The 19,704-nt window shown below is 33.6% G+C and overlaps 2 protein-coding genes and 1 long non-coding RNA gene across 5 annotated transcripts; 2 read left to right on the forward strand and 1 right to left on the reverse strand.

Moving 5' to 3' along the window:
- The first annotated feature begins 2,012 nt into the window (after positions 1–2,012).
- Positions 2,013–3,652, forward strand: LOC106334515. Of its 3 annotated transcripts, none has more exons than XR_001268622.1 (5): positions 2,013–2,227; positions 2,306–2,761; positions 2,866–2,956; positions 3,043–3,183; positions 3,275–3,652. It is a non-coding gene; the product is annotated as an uncharacterized LOC106334515 (long non-coding RNA). The 3 variants fall into 3 exon arrangements; XR_001268623.1 differs by having other exon boundaries at positions 3,043–3,147; XR_001268621.1 differs by having other exon boundaries at positions 3,043–3,652.
- Positions 3,653–9,069: 5,417 nt separating this feature from the next.
- LOC106334513 (cytochrome P450 705A20-like) lies at positions 9,070–9,835 on the forward strand. The gene is made up of 2 exons (XM_013772802.1): positions 9,070–9,150; positions 9,230–9,835. The coding sequence occupies exons 1-2, from the start codon at positions 9,070–9,072 to the stop codon at positions 9,791–9,793; spliced, it is 645 nt and encodes a 214-aa protein (XP_013628256.1). The 3' UTR covers positions 9,794–9,835.
- A 3,642-nt stretch (positions 9,836–13,477) lies between these two features.
- Positions 13,478–14,831, reverse strand: LOC106334510 (xyloglucan endotransglucosylase/hydrolase protein 9). The gene is made up of 4 exons (XM_013772800.1): positions 14,580–14,831; positions 14,368–14,468; positions 14,093–14,286; positions 13,478–14,012 (listed from the first exon to the last, which is right to left on the reverse strand). The coding sequence occupies exons 1-4, from the start codon at positions 14,746–14,748 to the stop codon at positions 13,604–13,606; spliced, it is 873 nt and encodes a 290-aa protein (XP_013628254.1). The 5' UTR covers positions 14,749–14,831; the 3' UTR covers positions 13,478–13,603.
- Between the last annotated feature and the right edge of the window lie 4,873 nt (positions 14,832–19,704).

A 19,704-nucleotide genomic window follows, 5' to 3' on the forward strand; every position in this document is an offset into this window, starting at 1 on the left:
CATTCTTAAATATTTTTTGAATAAATAAATATTTTTTAATTTAATCAACTGAAAATAATATCCGTACAATTGTGTGAGTCAAATTCTAGTTTTATTGATGCATGTTATATATTAGTGCTGTATGTTTTAGGTAACATTTTAATGATGCACGTTTTTTAAAATCTCCATTATTAAAATTATGCACGTAAGGATAACTCATGAGTTTTTTTTTGTTGATTAAATGACATTACGTCCAAATTTATTTAAGGATATTTCATTAAGGTAAATGAAAAAGTCAAACAATAAAATAGGAAGTTTAAATTCATTTAAGCATATTTCATTTATGTAATTGAAAAGACATGTAATAAATTAGGCAGTTTTATTCGTTTTAGGATATTTCATAAATGCAACTGAAAAAGACAAGTAAAAAAATAGGAAGTTTAATTAATGAAGTAAGAACATTTTCAAATGGGTACTTCTCTTTTAATAATATAGATTAGGTAAATGGAAAAGACACTATTAGAAATTCTAGATCCCGACATTAACCCTTGATGGACCATGGATTTCACCAACTTTTATCCATGGTTTATACATGTTTTTAGAGTCTTTCATATGCATTTGAACCTTTTTTAGAGCAACTACAGGTTCGGGTACTTACTATAGGAAAATGATGTATTTGGAGCTATTTGGAGACCTTTTGAGCTTTGCTGGAAATAGGAGATAGTCGATTATTTATCAGAATATCGACCGACGGTTACCAAAAAATATCGATCGATAAAAAGCTCTTCTCATCGATCGAAGGCGAAGCTACCCGAGAGTTAATGACAAAATTAGAAGATTGCAAGTTTCACAAAAGTTTCAATAATTACATTCTAAGTTTCTGGCCGCCTGTTAGGCTATATTATTAGGGTTTTGTATCATTTTATAGGCATACTTGGCTAGAAATCTTTTGGTGACCTAGTTTGGAAAGAAGCAACAAACCACCATTGGAGAGAGAGCTTAGGATAGGAGAGATAGATCTGAACTGCAAAACAGAGAAGATCTTGAACTCCTTTGCTTTCATTTACTTTATTGCTTACTTTTATTATTCATTTTATTTAAGTATTGTTTAGACCATCATAACTAGGTGCCTTATGAATTTGTCTGAGTAGTCCTTACTGTTGGATTTAGGTTTCTCAATAGGCTGATACATGTAATGCTAACTTAAACTGTTGCTAGGGTGTTTAAAAATATAGTTCTTCGTATAGTTGTTCTTAAAGCTAAGTTTAGGATTGATCACCCTTTAAACTTAGATCTTAGGATTAATTGAGATCAAGCCATTGCTTGACTCAATACCTGAAAATAAACTAGTATGATCTAACTGACTAGATACAGACGAGAGTTGGTCTAGAAAATTGGAGAACACAAATCAAACATGTACGTAAAGCTTTCTGGAAGAAGCATCGATTGACGCAACAATAGTTCTGTCGATCGATATTTTGAAAGGTGTATCGACCGATATTCTTTACGAATCATCGGTCGACACTTTCTTGCGGTTAACATACGACAGTTGAAATCCGAGATCCAGATTAGATAATCCAATTGATTATATCTGAGTTTGAGTTCGAGAACAATTATATCAATAAAACCCAAAAACACACAAATTAAGTCATTTACTTATTATACCTGAGATTATACCTGAATCTAGCTATTATCCCAACTGTTAACAACCTCAAAAAAAAAATCAATCGAGCAATAACTTTGCTTGCCAATTCATTTACTGGTTTAAAAACCAATAAATCTAGCTTTAATTCGAAGACTATAAATCTATTTTGTAATCCTAGGCTCTCTGTGGATTCGATCCCTAAGTACTACAACTGAACTTTTTATTTGAGAGAGTAATTCACTTCTTAGAATAATTTGAGTGATATCAACCCTACGGCTAGGTGTGCAAATAGCTCTGACCGTACCATTAGCTGACGTATAGCTAGAGAAACATTAATATAAAAAATTGTATTTCACTAGCTTTTATCTACTTCTCCCATTTTTTCCTTCATCATCACTTGTCTCTATCGTCATTGTATAGCAATTTATTTTCTTTTTTTATACAGAAATTTCTTTACTCCAAAAAAAGTATAGCACCTTCCCAAAATTTATTATGCCTATCTTTGTGGTTAATTGATGCAATAATCCATGGAGGTGGAGCTGCTATGGCGTTGTCAACATTTAGTTCTGTGATTTGTTTCTCCTACTTGCACAAATATTTAAGGTTAATTTGAATTCTTCTTTTTTGGTTATCAGATTTGGATTTCGCATTCTCTATGTTTGATTAGTGTTTTATTATCAGGTGTTGGAGACATATTATGTTGGATTTGTTGATCTTAGCAGTTCTATTGCTTGTCTTTTGATATGTGCAAGAAGTTCTCTTTAAATTTCTCAGTCTCTCTCTAGTAATATTCTTTTTTCACTGTTTTTTTTTTTTTAACTATTTATCTTGTTTGCTTGAACTTCGTTGGTTAATTACTCTACTCTTGTTGTAGTATTTATTCTTCCTCTTTCTACTTCTCCTCCGCTTCTGATTCCTTCAATCATATCATTCTCCTCCATTTCACAATTTCCAACGCTTCTCTCTGCCAGCTTTCCCCAGAAGAACCTAAAAATAAATGTTTTATAATTGTGGAAGAAAGACAACAAAACCGAAAAGTCTCAGTCAGTGTTTGATATTGATGTCGGGTTGGGCTCATTAAAAGAATCGCGAACATGGCTCTTGGAATGGATGGATTTTGTGGTCTCTTTCCACTAGGTACAAATATATATTATAAAGCTGCAAACTTTCATGATGAGAATGTTTAAATTTTTAATTTTTCAAATTGTTTCCTTGGTTTTGGCTATGTTTGTGAGGAGCAGGTGATTATTATCTCGTAGCTGGTACAGATGGTGTAGGATCTAAACTTAAGTTGGCCTTTGAGACTTTAATCACTCCATTGGAATTGACTTGGTAACACAATCAATTCTGAGTCTTGTGTGACTGTTATTAGTACTGTTTTCCAATCTTAAATTATTGGTTTGGTCATGTTGTTGTAGGTTGCTATGAGTGTGAATGATATTGTTACTTTATGGTGCAAAGTCACAGTTTTTCCTAGACTTTTCAGCTCAGAAAATATTCATCAATGGAATGTGACTTGTACTGTAAGCCTCATTTTGAACAGCTCTTAAAGGATTATGGTAGCTTCAACAAGAACTTTTAGTCTTATATGCACATTTGTTGTTCTTACTGCTTTTCATATAATCTTAAGTTTTGATGTTTTTCATGTAGGATCTTTGAAACAGACAATGTTTGTATGTTTTGTCCGAAGTTTCAAGAATGATATGAGGTTGTTGATGATTATGATATGAACCACAACACAGAGAAGGTAGAGGATCTTGGGAACATGCTGACGAGTTTGGATCGAGCAGACTCAATCATGCATAAAGTCATTTCCAACATGCTTAGCTTGGCTAATATATCAACTAGCAAGTTTTTTCTTGATTAATTGTGCAACATCCGGTTAGGAATCACGAGTACATATACTCTATCTTTTATATTTATACACTCAAACTTATAATCATTATATTGTCTTAATATGCATTCACATTACAATACCTAAAGCATGTTCTAGATATTATTGTCATAACCCGGATTATCTTTGCATTATCCGGTTCTATTATAATACATATACATAAATTATTTTTTGGATATTGTCGGTTTAATCCAGATTATTTTTGTCTTATCCGGTTATAATACATACTCAACACATTACTTTATTCAAATGACCTCACACTTATGCAAGTCATGTAATATCATCAATTTACATCTAGCAGCATTATTATCCTTTTTAGTTGACGTATACCCGGTGTTGTAAAAATATAACTGGCAACACTTGTTAATAACCGGATATACATGATGTTTTCGTAATACTTGTGCCATTTACTATTCATTGATGTCGACTGTATCAATGTTGTAATCAGAGATTAAACCGGATATGAAGGTATTTTATTTTAAAATTTAAACTTACGAATAATTAAATGCTTCTATGAGTTTAACAAACTATATACACTTGGTCTACTGGTAACACGCCTTGTAAAAACACACACACACACTAATCCCGGATTTAACGCTCGCTTGACTTATTTTAAAAAATAAATATTTAAATGAGTAGCTCTTTTGTAATTAACTCATTTTTTTCTTTTCGGGATTTATCAGTTTCTGTAACTCTCCATCGAAGCCAACATTGATTTTCTTCGTATAAGCTTCATTTTTTCATTTTTACTATCAAAACTTACAAATCTTTAATAGAAAAACTAATTACAACCAAAAGACGATCAAAAACAAGGCTTCTTAATATTTACAGAATTTTAATCAATTTCAACCAAAATGCCACAATACTTGTCAATATTTCTAAGTTCTTAATCAATTTCAACCAAATAACGAGCTTTTAAAAAAAATCAGCTTTCTAGCTTGATTTTGTTTCTGGTCGGAGCTGATGTTCCACACAGTGACAGAACGGCGGTGTGGAAGTCTGTCTCTTCTCTTTTATCCGGTTGAGTTAGTGGTGATATAGCTCAATTTCGATAGTTTCCCACAATAGATTTTCTTAGGGTTGTATTCTCATTTTTTCTTTTACTATTGATAAATATATGCGTCTGTCTATAACCACATATTAAACAGTAAATAACTAATACATTTAATTGAAAAGAACATGTTCTTGGAGAAGCCTCTAACACAACTACAATCGGCCATCTCCTATTACAGACCTATGCAGTAGTTCGTCTAGACACGTCATATATTATTAAACTAGATCAAGGACAATACGGTAACACCAACCTATGTATGTAACCGATCACTTAATTTCACAAAGATTCTGCATGATCTTGCAAATACCACCGATATTTTGGGATCAAATGAGATTGAAATGAGATTGGTATATGACAAAAGGGATCAAAAAAATCTAGAATGGACCTCTTATATTCTTAATACAAAAATATATTAAAAATAAATAAAAAATAGGGGTAAAAGACCATAAAACCTAAAAAATTAAACATATTTACTAGTTTATGTCATGATTATCCTACCCAGATTTGACCCAGATCCAGACCCAAAATCCGACCCAATTTTAACCCTAATCTTCTTCTTCTTCCTCTTTTTTTTCTCCATTAATATTTTTCCACCTTAAAACAAAATCAAAAAATTTCTTTAATAATCCACCAAATTTCTTTTTCTTATCCCAAATCGATCTAACTCATAGTCATGTTTAATCAATTATACTTATCTAGAATCAAATTTCAACTTTTACTTACGAGATTGAAAATAAAGAAGAAACGCAAAGTATTATTAAGACAACTAGAACAACTTCAACTAGTACAACTAGTACAACTAAAATTGGTACAGCTAGTACAACTACAATGAGTATAACTAGTATAAATAGTCTGAGTATAACCATTATAACTGATACAAGTAAAACATGTATAACCAGTACAACTTTGCAATTAACATAGTGGTTTTTATTTTTTGTTTTCAGCATACGAAGATGATAAAAAAATGATGATGTAGAACCAAGAAGACATGTTTGTCTAATCTTCCCCGCCTTCATGTATTAAATACATGAATAGTATATTTTTAATAATATTTGATTTGGATAATGATTTGTTACAAGTTGTACTAGTTATACTTGTTGTACTATTTTCGGAAAAAAACCATCTTCATCTTTTTTTTCTCCAGACCAAAAAGGTAGATACGGAGCCATAAAAAAATTTAACCATGGTTCCAAATACACGAGTCACCTGAAAAAGAAGAAAGAGGGAGTGTCGACGATGAGTAAGAATGACTCACTGGCGATGAACAAAAAGGACACTACTGTGAAAAAGAGAGGTGGCGCAACGAAGAAGAAGAAATACACTGTGAAGAAGAAGAAGAGAGATACGGCAAAGAAGAGTGAAGTCATGACGAAGAAGAGGAAGCTCGATGGTGGTGTCCACGGTGGTCCTCATCAAATTTAACAAAGCAGGCTTGGAACCACGAGAGAGAAACCGCATCTCCATTTGGTAAATAAAACAAAATATTGAAAACTCTCAATTAAAATAAACAAAATTTTGTCACCATTAACCAATTAAGATATTTTATTGTTTATTTCATATGGAAAACATGATTTATTAGTCGTGTCACGTAAATACTAGTTATATCATTTGTTCGCTTGTTTAGTTGTACAAGTTATATTAGTTATACACATACAAATGATAGAAATCGTGTGGCCATGATCGAACAAGGGAAAAATGATCTAGGGTTGAGAGAAAGAGGAAGTGGGTCCCAACCGAAAGAGAGAAGGAGAGAAGAAAGATCGTGTGCCTCAAATTATAAGAGGTAAGAAGATCTAATGGTTGAGAATGCATTTTCATCGAGGGTAATATAGTCATTTATAATAAATAAAATAACAAGTAGTTGTACTAGTTTTCTAGTTGTACCGGCTGTACATAGTTGTACTAGTTTTTGAGTTGTACCAATTGTGCATAGTTGTAATTTGGCAGTGAAATCGTAAAATATCAGTTGTACCACATAATAAATACAAATTACATATGTTGTACCACTTAATTATGTTTACATGTCTTTGCCCGGTTACAATGAAATCATCAATTTCGTAAAAATTCATTTTATGTATGTTTTCCAAAAAAACCTTAAAAGTATAATGTAGATCATGTAAACTTGTGGAGTTCTGTAATAATTTTCAAAAAAAAAATTCCAAAACTTCAAATAAATTAAGAGAAACTTATGAGTACATACAAATTGAGATATTTGATTATTTTTTCTCATATGGAATACCAAATTGGTTTTGTCAAATTTATTAAATGTTAAAGTTGTACCAGTTATACCAGTAATACTCATTTAATATATAATAAAAATGATATCAATTGTTTCTATATATGTCTCGGTTTAGAGATTGTACCAATATTTTCACTTCATAGCTTTGCAAAAATATGTTTGATGTTTGTTTATCATTATAATATGACTAATATAGTTGATAAATCTCAAATAAAATATATGAAATTTTATCATTATATACAAATTAGGATATTTTTTTGTTTATTTCATATGTAAAACATGACTTACTAGTCGTGTTAATTATAGTAGCTACATATTATATATAGATTATAACATTTATATACCGTTTATAAAATTTCTTAACATGTTCAGTTGTACGAGTTATACTAGTTATACCCAGTCGAATTAAAGAATGAGATAAGGAAGATCCTATGGTTGTAATTGAAGAAGGAAGAAATGATCATGCGGTTGAGATTAAGAGAGAATAGAGAGAAGGAGAGATATATGTAATTGTGTGACTATAATTAAATGGTAGACAAGATGATCTAACGGCTATGATTGATACTTCATTAATGGCGTTTTCGTAAATATCATAATCTCTTCTTTCTTTATGATCCGACGACTCTAGTTTAAAGAGAGAAAAGAGAATCGAATGGCTCATATTGTTCTTTCATTAATGACAATATTGTAATTTTCTAATTATTGTTCCATGTAGATTAAAATAGGTGGTTGTAGATTTTTTTTCACCCGTTTGTCTCATTTGAGATTAAAGTCCGATCAAATGCTAGAATAGACCACAAGGGGTCAAAAAAAATCTAATATTGACCTCTTGCTTTTTTATTTTAAAAATGAATTAAAAATAAATGGAAATTAGGAAGAAAAGACCATGAGACCTAACAACTTAAACATATTTACTAACCTATGCCATTACTATCCTACCCAGATTAAGACCCGGATCCTGACCCAAACCCGACCCAACTTTAACCCTAATATTCTTCTTCCTCCTTTCTTCGCCATTAATGTTCTTTCACCTTAAAACAAAATAAAAAAAAATCTTCAACTATCCACCAATTTTTTTTCTTAACTCAAATCGATCAACCTATAGTTATATTTAATCAATTATATCTTATGTAGATTCAAATTTCACCTTTTACAAACGAGATTCAAAATAAAGAAGAACGCAGAGTATAACTTATATAACTAGTACAAACTCCAACTAGTACAACTAGTAAAAATCAAATTAGTACAACTAGAACAACTAAAAGACATATAACTAGTATAAATATATTTAGTATAACCAATATAACGGATACAAGAAAAATTGTATAACTACTACAACTTTACAATTAATATCGTGATCTTTATTTTTTGTTTTCAGCGTATAAAAATGCTAGAAAAAAGATGATGTAGAACCAATAAGACATGTTGGCCTAATTTTTCCCCGCCTGCATGTATCAAATACATGAATATTATATTTTAATAATATCTGATTTAGATAATGATTTATTTAAAAGTTCAACTAGTTATACTAGTTGTACAATTTTCAAAAAAAATCATTTCATATTTTTGTTCTCAAGGCCAAAAAGGTATATGCGGAACGAGAAAAGTATTCAAACATGGTTCCAAAAAAACACGAATCACTGGAAAAAGTAGGAGGGAGCGTCGGCGATGAGTAAGGGTGACCACCGTCGATGAAGAGAAAGAAGACCTCTACTGTGAAGAAGTGAGATGCCACAGCGAAAAAGACGAAAGATGCAGTGAAAAAGAAGAAAGATGCGACAAAGAAGAGTGAAGTCGTGGCGAAGAAGAGGAAGGTCAGCGGTGGTATCCATGGTGGGTCTTCGTCAAATCCAAACAAGTGGACTTGGAATTGCGAGAGAGAAACCGCATCTCCACCGAACCCTCAACGCGATCTTTTCTCGGAACTATCAATGGCTTCTCCATCTCAGCCTACTTGTAAGCCCCATAAATCATCAAGTCAACCCAAAAATTTAGATGTATTTTGGTATAACTAATGCACCTACTCAATAATAAATAAGAATGGTACAACTAGTACAACTACTCGACATTAGTGTTTCAAACTAAATGTTTAAAACATGATACACATTTAAAATGTGATGCACACTAAAAGCAATACTAAAAAAATAATAAGTAGTTATACCAGTTTTCTAGTTGTACCGGCTGTGCATAGTTGTATTAATTTTTGAGTTGTAACAGTTTGTGCATAGTTGTACTTCGACAGTAAAAACAAAAATTTGATGGGCGTGTTGTTGGAAGCAAAAGGAGACGAAAAATCAGAGTATAAGATCACCAGGGACCAGATCAAGGCTTTGTTCGTGGTAAACAAAAAAATATCATCACATCACACTAATTAGGCTAATTTATTTTGCTGATTTAAAAGGAGTTTTAAACTTGCAGGAGCTTTTCCTTGGAGGCACGGACACGTCGAAGCAAACAATACAGTGGACAATGGCAGAAATCATTAACAATCCTAGCACTATGGAGAGAACGAGAGAAGAAATCGATTCCGTCGTAGGGAAATCAAGGTTGATTCATGAAACAGACCTACCAAACCTGCCTTATTTGCAAGCGGTGGTCAAAGAAGGGCTAAGATTGTATCCGCCAATCCCTGTCTTCGGAAGGAGGCTCCAAGAAGGATGTGTGATGGGTGGGTTCTATGTCTTTGTAGTTAATGGTTATGCTGTGATGAGAGATTCTGATTACTGGGAATATCCTGATGACTTCAAGCCAGATAGGTTTCTAGCTTCAGAACAAGAAGATGCCACAAAGGAGAAAGTAGTACTCAAGTTCCTTCCTTTCGGTGGCGGAAGGAGAGCATGTCCTGCAAAAAATCTAGCTTATATCTTTTTAGGAACATCGATTGGAATGATGATTCAGTGTTTCGATTGGAAAATAGAAGGAGGCAAGGTTAACATGGACGAGACTTTCGGGAATGGTCTTCACAATGGCTCATCCCCTTAAGTGTACTCCTATTCCTCGAGATTTACCTTTAATAAAAGGTCCTCAGGCTTGTTAAAGTAATAAATTGTCTATCATTTCAAGTTGAGTAAAGTCAATCGAATGGACCACTGTTTATTTCTCTAGAACATTCATAGAATTGTATTGTTTTCGGTGTGAAGATAAAAATAATAAAAATATTCAAATTATTTGATATTAGGTTTATATTGCATAAATTCTTATTTTTGATTTTTGTTGGAATTTTATCTAGATACATGTTATTCAATGTTAATTTTTACGTTTTTTTATCTACATCATATATATATATACAATTTTCCGGAATTTTAAGATAGTATATACATTTATTGTATAATTTATAAATTAGAAAAGTGAAATTTTAGATCGCAAATATTTACCCAATGAGAGTACAGATATGACAGCCAATTAGTTTAAGCGCAGGTGTTGGTGTTGTTGTGCTCCCAAATTCGATCCACTATGAGAGAAGTGTTTTACGCCATAAATCGTATTAGTAAAGACCTGCTCCGAGTTTAAGTACATTACGCCAGAAATGGTATTATCTCCTATATATTAATCATGTAGCATTGTTTAAATGACAACCTTGAGAAGCATACTTACATGTCAAGTTAAGAGCCCTCCTCAACTTTTTTTTTTAATTGGACGAATCTTAATATAATTATTAAAAGAGTAACATTAAATGAACCACTTAATAATTTATTATATATCATTAAATTCGAATATGAAAATAAATAATCATTAAATTCTTTTTTTTTATGTTTGGTCATTTAATGTATTAAAAGAAAAACGTAATTATTTTTATGGAAAGAAAAATTAGAAAAGAAAGATGAAGCCGAAGACATAATGTTAAGCTAGATAGATACAAATATATGTATCTTATATAATAAACTAGGGTCGGCCCGGGCTACGCCCGATTTTTTTATTTAAATATTAATTATAATCATATATTTATGTTATTTTGATATATAAATATTATATAAATATAAGTAGCTAGATAATTATAAAATTATTTTTAATTATTTATTGTTTTTTGTCTTATGAATTTCAATTAACCTAATTTCTTACGATAAAATTTTCCGTTGGTTTATTTATTGAATGAAACTTGTGTAGCTTAAAATCATGCATGCATTAAAGTTGAATCGATCTAAACTAAACCGAAGTAAATTTGGTTATGTTCTGTCATTTTTCTTTGAAACAAAAGGCTCAAAAGAAAAGACCCAATGGGAATAGAACGTATTGCTTCCTGGTTATTTCTCTTTTAAGTTTAAAATATGTATCTCATATCTCACCAACACGCATGTCTCTGCGCGTGTATGGCACTTCCATTCATGTTAATTCCCAATAACTAATTAAAAAATGAAATAAAAACCTTTGATTGCTTCCCTTATCTTCTTATGATTCGTTCGGAGCAATCTTTGCTTTGATAATATCTACACTTCTTTGGACAAAAAAAACTATATTTCTCTCTTGATCGAGTCATAGTGGAATTGAGAAACCGATCTGATTTACTCGCCATCGCTTAAATTGTGGAATATTTTTATTAATTGGTTCGATTTTCTTGTTTAACCTCTTCAGTGTTGTTGCTCATCATCCTCTTCCCTCTGCCTTGAATTTTTTTTTTCAAAAAACCTTAAATATAGAAAATGGTTTTTTTTTCTTTTCTTTTCTATTATATTACTGGAAAAAGAAATTTGGAAGCTTATAGCTTAAATTCAAAAGAAGCTTTATGGCTTAAATTCAAAAGCATTGAAGTTTGAATAATAGAAGCACTAGGCTTAGATTCAGAAGTCTATGGTAGACTTGGATAAACGGAAGGTCAATGCCTTAGATTCAGAGGTTCATGATGAACTTGGAAGATAGAAACAAAATAAAGAAGCTCTATGGCTTAAAGAAAATTGAAAACCAGGAACAAAGCCGATCATTAGATAATTATAGCTCTGATACCATGTTAAACTAGATAGATACAAATATATGTGAGTATCTTATATAATAAATATACAATATTAACAATAATGTTTATGATCTCCTCGATCCTTCTATACGCCCCCTCAATCTCAAGGTGGTAATGGAGTTGTAGTGGAATTAGCTGCTTGAGATTGACTCAGTAATCATGCCATTGTAGTATTTGGATCAGTAGGAGAAGACGGTGGTGTCGGTTGTGAGGAGGTGAATGGACAGAGATGATAATGATGTGCCTCCTTTGGTGGTTGTGTTCTCGTTGACTATGTGTAGCGCAAACACTTACATGAGGGGAGTGTTGCTTGTTGGAGATGGAGCATAGATCGACAATACATGGCTGAGACGCAGTAGAAGGTAAAACATGGAGTAACCAAAAAATGTATTAATCGGTGGAGAAGGAAGGAACCTTTTTTTTTTTTTTGGTTTTTTTTTTTAATGAGTTGTTTTTTTTAAAAAAAAACAATGCAAATAAGTGAAAGCAAATGAATTTTTTTTTTCAAAAAACCTTAAATATAGAAAATGGTTTTTTTTTCTTTTCTTTTCTATTATATTACTGGAAAAAGAAATTTGGAAGCTTATAGCTTAAATTCAAAAGAAGCTTTATGGCTTAAATTCAAAAGCATTGAAGTTTGAATAATAGAAGCACTAGGCTTAGATTCAGAAGTCTATGGTAGACTTGGATAAACGGAAGGTCAATGCCTTAGATTCAGAGGTTCATGATGAACTTGGAAGATAGAAACAAAATAAAGAAGCTCTATGGCTTAAAGAAAATTGAAAACCAGGAACAAAGCCGATCATTAGATAATTATAGCTCTGATACCATGTTAAACTAGATAGATACAAATATATGTGAGTATCTTATATAATAAATATACAATATTAACAATAATGTTTATGATCTCCTCGATCCTTCTATACATACCGAAAAATTGTATACATATTTTTATATATAATGTTAAAGAATAGTTTGAGTAAAATTTGGTTGCATAACCCTACTTCTCCCCCTTTTTTTTTTCTTTGCTTTGCCGGCAGAAAAACTAACTTGTCTAAGGAATGAACACTAGTAGTGACTGCGTCTGAGTTCCATAAGAAAGTTTTGGGATTTGGTGTATTAATCTTCACAATGGTCTCTTCTGAGTATAAATGGAAACAACTCACAACCTTTTAAGTCTCTGGAGCTTATCACCAAAAACCTCTAAAGCTATCAAGCTGCAAAAAGTTCTTTCAAGTAAATTCTTGGAAAAGAGGCAACTAACCCTAAGTTCCTTGAGTCCTAAGCACAATTTCTAGAGCTAATTACTCTAAAAGAGGAAAGTTTGGATCTGTGAAGAAATCTTAGAGATGAGGTTGGTTGTACAGAATCACAAGAGATTAAGCGAGTGAAGTAAGTTTTTGAAAACTTCCAAGGATTGATGATTAAGGAGGTAATCTAAAACCAAGGTGAGATGACTTGTGATTCAAGGCTCTTAACTTTTGAGATGTTACAATCCAATGAGGGAAGTTGAAGTGGTAATTGGTAGTGCCTTCAATGTCAAAGATCTTAAACCATTGTTAAAGATCTGTCTCCATTGTTAAAGAAAGCAATAATACATAATCAAGCTTTTGTTTTCCTCGAGATTAGGGTTTGAAACATTAAAAAAACCTTAAAAGTTATAACGTTAAGTGTGTTTGAGGCTGTTTCCACAAATATGGCATTTTCTATTTAAACCCAAATTTAAAATTCAGCAAAATCAATAGAAATTTGATTATTTATACATAAACAGAATCATCAAAGAGCCACATGTACTCTTGACCACAATAACTTCTTGCCCAAGTTAAAACACAAGATCGGACATTAAACTACAAATGGCGATGGTGCTGGCACTCAAGAGGAGTAACAGGAAACCTCGCAGCATCATAGCAATAATCATAGATCATATGGTTAGCTCGAACCCAAATAAGCTGATGATTCTGATGAAGACTCAACTCAGACACAGTTGGCTCATCCCACCAGAATCTCTGGTCTTCTCCATTACACTTGCTTAGGTCAGTTGTTGTCGGAACCTCACAAGCATCAATCTTGAAATCTTTGTAAGAAGCAATGAAAGGAGCGTGACTCCAGTCCGTTTTCACAAGACCTCCTTGTGTTGCCCAATCATCTGCGTTCCATATGGAGCTGTACACTCCCATCGCTTGGTCTTTAGCAAATGGGATGCCTTTATCTTCAAGGTTCTTGTGGACACGAATAGGTGTCTCATCCACCATAAACCTGTGATTAAATAAAAAGAAAGAATCATTAAAAATGGGTCTAAGCAAAAAGAGAAAAACTTTGGTATAAAGAAGACTTACACAACACTGCGTTTACTCCAGAGGATAGAGTAAGTGTGGAAGTCAGTGGTGGGATCGAACCAAAGGTTGAGTCTTTGCTCTCTGTTTCCAACTCCGTTCACGTAGACGTTTGTTTGGACTATGTAAGGCTCACCCGTTGTGTTACCTAAGAACTCGAAGTCAAACTCGTTGTGGTTCGAACCTTCTGAAGACATCTGTAAGAAAGGAGAAAACATGGTAAGAAGATTTGAGTCCCAAGAAACAGAGCGAAAAAGTGTTTTTTGTTTGTTCCGTACGTAGAAAGCAGTGACGGTTCCTGCTGAGTCACCCTCGACGAGCTTAATCTGGATAGAGACTTTACCGAACAAATACTTTCTCCTCGACTCGAACCCAGCTCCTGAAACAATGAATCAAACATGAGTTTACATAAACACCAGAAGAAACAGAGGAAAACAAAACAGAGGAAACAGAACAGAGAGAAGAAATGGATTGGTTATAGATTATGTACCAGAGGAGTTGTCAAGCTTGAGTTTTGTGACTTCTCCATCGTTGACACAATGATCCATAGCCCAGCTTGAACGGTAAAGGTCCTCGAACTTAGCTCCAGGAGCAGCTTCACCACAAGAAATCACACACACCATCATCATCATACACATGAACCAACCCATACCCACCATTTTGTATTTAAATGTCTCTCTTTTTCACTCTACAGTCTCACAGACTTGACTCGGTGGAGGAAACAAGTGAGAGAGGAGGACATTTATAAAATGCGAGAGAGGGGAGGGAGTGTGAGTGAGCTGGCATACAGTGGAGAGAGATGCCACGTTGGATTCTACGTGTGATTTCAGGACAATAATAAGTAGACAAAAACACCCATCTTCGTAAAGATGGATCACTCAAAACAAGAGAAGAGATAAAAGAGAGTTTGGGGAATGAAGCCGTTGCTGTGAGGGCATCACTCAGTGGGGCTCCACTTTGTACTACACTCAGGACAAGAATTTATTCTTCTATGTCTACAAAAAACCTCTCTTTGAGTAGAAAAACAGAGACTTTATTGGTTTGAGAGAGAGAGAGAGAGAGAGAGAGAGAGAGAGAGAGAGATAATAAGTGAATATAATAATTGATTCTGAGTGTAATAATGAAAGAAAAGAAAGAGTAGGACCATTTTTACAGCTAACATGTTTTCATTGCATCGGATTTGGATTGCATCCAGCTGTGCATTTGGCTCTTTTGAAGTCATATCTAGATCTTTTTTCATGCATCAAAAGAAAGGAATTGATTGGTATACAGTATTTTACTTGCGCTCTCTCTCTCTCCTCACTTTATGGGGGAATTCAAATTTTTGTTTGTGTTGCAGACATGGATTAGATATGGCAGGTGTGACGTTATTTTATGAATAGAAAAGAAAAATTATCTTGCCTTGTTTTGGTGGGAGTTTAAGACATTGTCAAGTTGGGGGGTAATTGTATTGTTTGTAAAAGCAGTTCAAACGGGATTGATTAAGCAGTGACAAATGCAAACAGGAGAACTGCAGATTAAACGGAACATACATAAGAGAAGCAGATCAAACCGATCAAATAATTTATTATAACTTATGAATGACAAAATCAGTTCAAACTATAGATCATATATTAAAACAATAAAAATTACACCTAGATATCTAAACAAATATTTTTGATGTTATAGGATCAGCCGAAATGCATGTAAATGTTTTATAAGATACTTATACTTTTTATATTTTCTTTTTAGGTGATCAAAATTTTTTTGAGAGAACCGGTAGGTTACACTAATATTGAATTTTTGGTTAAATTTACCACCAGAAAACTCTCTACCAGTGGGTGTAAGATATTTGAAACGGTAATTAGTCATGAAAATTATTTGATCGTACAACTCAATAAATATAAGTTCTCGGTTAAGATTTCATTTAAAATTGTCTTCTCACAATAGATTTACAAAATTTCAATCATTTACCTATATATTAACTATTTTAAAACATAAAAAAAAATATTAACTACTTACCAATGTTGATATTTATGTAGGAAGATTTATATATTCTTCATTTGAAAATGTTACGTTTTGTCGGCGATTGAACGTCATGCTTATAATTTTAAAACAACACAAACAATATTAGTGTAAACTATATAGTTTGAGCTAATCATTGTACATTATTTATAAAATCAGATAAATATATATTTAAAGTTAAATGTCTATAACAAAATTATTTATTATCAAAAAGAAAAAAAAGCAGATCAACACCACCAAATGTTAGCGGATGAGATCTGCATGCCGTTTTTTTTACAAAACGACAAAAATATTGAACTGCATGCAGATCTTCCGCTTAAACTGCTTTTGAAAACAGAAAAACGTAAATGGTGAATGTATTGCGGGAGGACTACACGTGCAGGAGAACTGCACTTGTCCTGTCCTTCCATTCATAACCATAGTCTAAGGGTGTTCAATCTAGATTTCTATTAGATTTTTTATTTTTTTTTATATTTTGGTTTATAAATATTACTCCCTCCCTTCGATTATATATGACGTTTTAGAACATTTCACGTAGATTAGGACAGTTGATACAATACATTTTCTATCATTTTCGTTATATTTTCAATGCTGACAATTTATTGTAAATCATTATGATCATCATCACTATTTAGTCAAATTTAACTGATTCCAATTTCTATTTCTTAATCATTTCGTGGTTTGAAGGAATAAAAATAACAATTATGCTAATACTATTAATTTGTTTCTTCAATTATTAAATTGTTAATTGGCTTGAAATTTTCATCTCTCATAAAACACATAGAGTACTTGTTGTGTTGTTCCACTTGAAACTTGAGATTGTTGACCGAAATGTATAATAACAATGCAAGGATAAGTAAAGTCATTTACCATTACATTTTGCATTGATTTCTGAAAAACGACAACTATTTCAAAACAAAAAACAAAAGTTCTAAAACGTCATGTAAAAAAAAACGTAGAGAGGGAGTAGTTACCATATTACTATCATATCTATTTTACTTTGGATCACACAAAAAATCTACTTTAGTTTGATTCGGTTTATATACTTAAAATTTCGATTTATTCAGTTTTATAGTAAAAGCCATAATTTTATTTATCTGCTATAACAAATTTTAGTTTATATTATTAGAAATCAGATTTTTATATATCCCACCCAGTATTCAAACTTCTAAATAAAATATTATCTGTTTTTTTAACTATTAAAAATAAATGTAAGAAAATAGTAATATTATAATATTATTAAATAATTATCTTTTATACAAATATTTACCAATAAAAATTTCAAAAATAGTTTATTTAATTTGATGAAAATGAAAATATTAAAATAAATGTTTTAAATATGAATATTATATTAATAAAATAAATTATCTATGTATTTTTAATTTTATATAAAATTCACATATAAATATACTAATATGTTTTAATTAATCAGCTTCTTCGAATTATTTGGTTTGATCAGTTCGTATACTGAACAATATCCATATTCTGTTGTTTTTTTTAAATAACATCCATTCGATATATTCAGTTATGTTTGGTTTTAATTGGTTTGGTTTTATGAGATTGAAAAACCCATTGTGAAATGACAATATTATCGAGAAACGGTAACTTTTCTCTCTCCTAGGCGACTCCCAAGGTGATTCCTCTGTTCTACACCGTGTCGTCCCTTCTCGCCGCTCATCGGCGTCTTATTAGGCGTCGGCTCCTCACCCTCTATTCATCTACGCCCCCTTCTCTAGCGGCGAAGATGAAGAATAAGAAACCCAAGAAGTCTCCGGGGAAATACCCTCCTAAGAGGCCCTCTCCGGCGAAATCGTCCCCACCCCCGTTGTTTGATGCGGTAGATCTGGTAATTCACTCCGATTTGATTGTTTCTGATGCCCAATCTGGCCTCCTCGCTGGTGCGGTTGCTCAACAAGCCGAAGGAGTTGCAGATCTAGCTACTACCTCCGTTGATGCTTCGTCCAATCAGACAGTGATCGTCGCCTCCCCGACCGATCCTTCTTCTGCAAACGAAGTCTCTGTAATTGTGCCTGAGTCGAGCTCCGCTTCGCCGCAGAGCACCTCTGCCACAGATCAGGAAGAGCCAGCAAGCATTGCGTGCAAAGTGGCTCCTTTAAACCCCCACGAATCAGCTACTGTCGAGTCGAGCCCTGCCTCTCCAAACACCTTTTTCGCCGTAGCACCGGTTGAGCTACCTATCGACGACGATAAAATGGCTCCCTCCTCTCCCTTACCTCTAGCTACTGCTGATGCCAACGTCGGTTCGAGCTCGCAGTTAGCTTCTGGTGAAACCGAAACTGAGAGCCACTCTGTCAGGGATAAGCCAGCGAAAGGTGTTAGTGTTGATGTCGGTGCACTTCAACCGCCACTGAATGTGGTTCTCCAGGAGCCTGGTAAAGCCATCGACCCACCAAAACCCGACTGGTGCGCCCACGCCAAAGGTATTGGAAAGAGGCTTTCAAAGAAAGGTGAAGCTTACACTCTACCCTCAGGTGAAGCGTGTATCAGGATTCCGAACTCCGTCATAGAAAATAACAGGAAGTCTTGGGAGCCGGTTGTCATTGGACAATTTTACTCTGACCCTCCCTCCCAAGGCACTCTGCATAACATCGTCAATGGTATATGGAGTAAACACCATAGGGACATTGTGGTGTCGAAAATGGAAGGCTTCTCTTTTCTGTTTCGCATTCCTAATGCGGGGACGAGGAATAGTGTAAGACCCGAACCCTGGCCTTTCGACCCAACAGAATCCGCGGGCTTACTTATTAATTTCTTGCTTGTTTGACTCATTTTAAGTCTTTTATTTATTAAGTCATATTCGAATCTGAGGTTCTAAAACAAATAAACAGATAGCATAGCAGAACATAAATGTGTATAAATTGTATTACTTAGAAACATGAGATCCGATACACAACTTCTTAACAGTTTCATAGACAATCACTAGTTCATCCCTAACATCATCTAACCACACGTTACACAGCCTCTCACTGACCGAGCCTTCACGGCTCATTGGCTTGACCAGAACCATCCTTAGTTCCTGAAACCACAACCAGATAAGCATTAATCATAACCGAGAATAGAACTGGATGATTCTACAATGCTTGGCTTGGTTCCTAGAACATAGATAAACCTCAGACAATATAATAATAAAAATATGTGAACCCATATACCGTATCCTAAGTCATTCAACCAACCACCCTTTGACTTAGAATCAGATAGAAGGTCCAAAATAGATAAACAGAACACACGAACAGGTCTGGATCGTCCCAAAGACCAATCCGTCTAACCGGATAGAATTTAAGTGCGACCGGTCCATGAAGTCCCGCTCAATGGCCCAACGGACTTCCTTACCTGATCCGGCCTTGGGCCTGGATCCAAATGGCCGAGTAAGCCTCAAGCCCAATCCGGTAGGCTTAGCAACCGATCAGACAATGCGACTCTTTCCTGGCTTAGACAAACCGTGAACCATGTCTTGACTTAGCAAGTCATAGACTGATCCATAAGGATCGGACACAACCTGTCTCAACAGACACCGTTTGGAACATGCACCCCTTCGGTCCTTGGTACCTCTTGATGTTCGTACCTCTTGGTCCTCGTACCTCTTGATCCTC

This window comes from Brassica oleracea, chromosome C3, assembly GCF_000695525.1.
Source record: "Brassica oleracea var. oleracea cultivar TO1000 chromosome C3, BOL, whole genome shotgun sequence".
NCBI classification, from domain to species: Eukaryota; Viridiplantae; Streptophyta; class Magnoliopsida; order Brassicales; family Brassicaceae; genus Brassica; species Brassica oleracea.

Bases quoted from the DNA above. Each gene is read 5' to 3' on its own strand.
- LOC106334510 (XM_013772800.1), bottom strand. From the start codon at position 14,748: ATGGTGGGTATGGGTTGGTTCATGTGTATGATGATGATGGTGTGTGTG. The intron at 14,287-14,367 runs GTACGGAACAAA...CCTTTCTTACAG, and splicing joins GAACCGTCACTGCTTTCTAC to ATGTCTTCAGAAGGTTCGAA. The intron at 14,013-14,092 runs GTAAGTCTTCTT...ATTTAATCACAG, and splicing joins TGGAGTAAACGCAGTGTTGT to GTTTATGGTGGATGAGACAC.
- LOC106334513 (XM_013772802.1), top strand. From the start codon at position 9,070: ATGGGCGTGTTGTTGGAAGCAAAAGGAGACGAAAAATCAGAGTATAAG. The intron at 9,151-9,229 runs GTAAACAAAAAA...TTAAACTTGCAG, and splicing joins AGATCAAGGCTTTGTTCGTG to GAGCTTTTCCTTGGAGGCAC.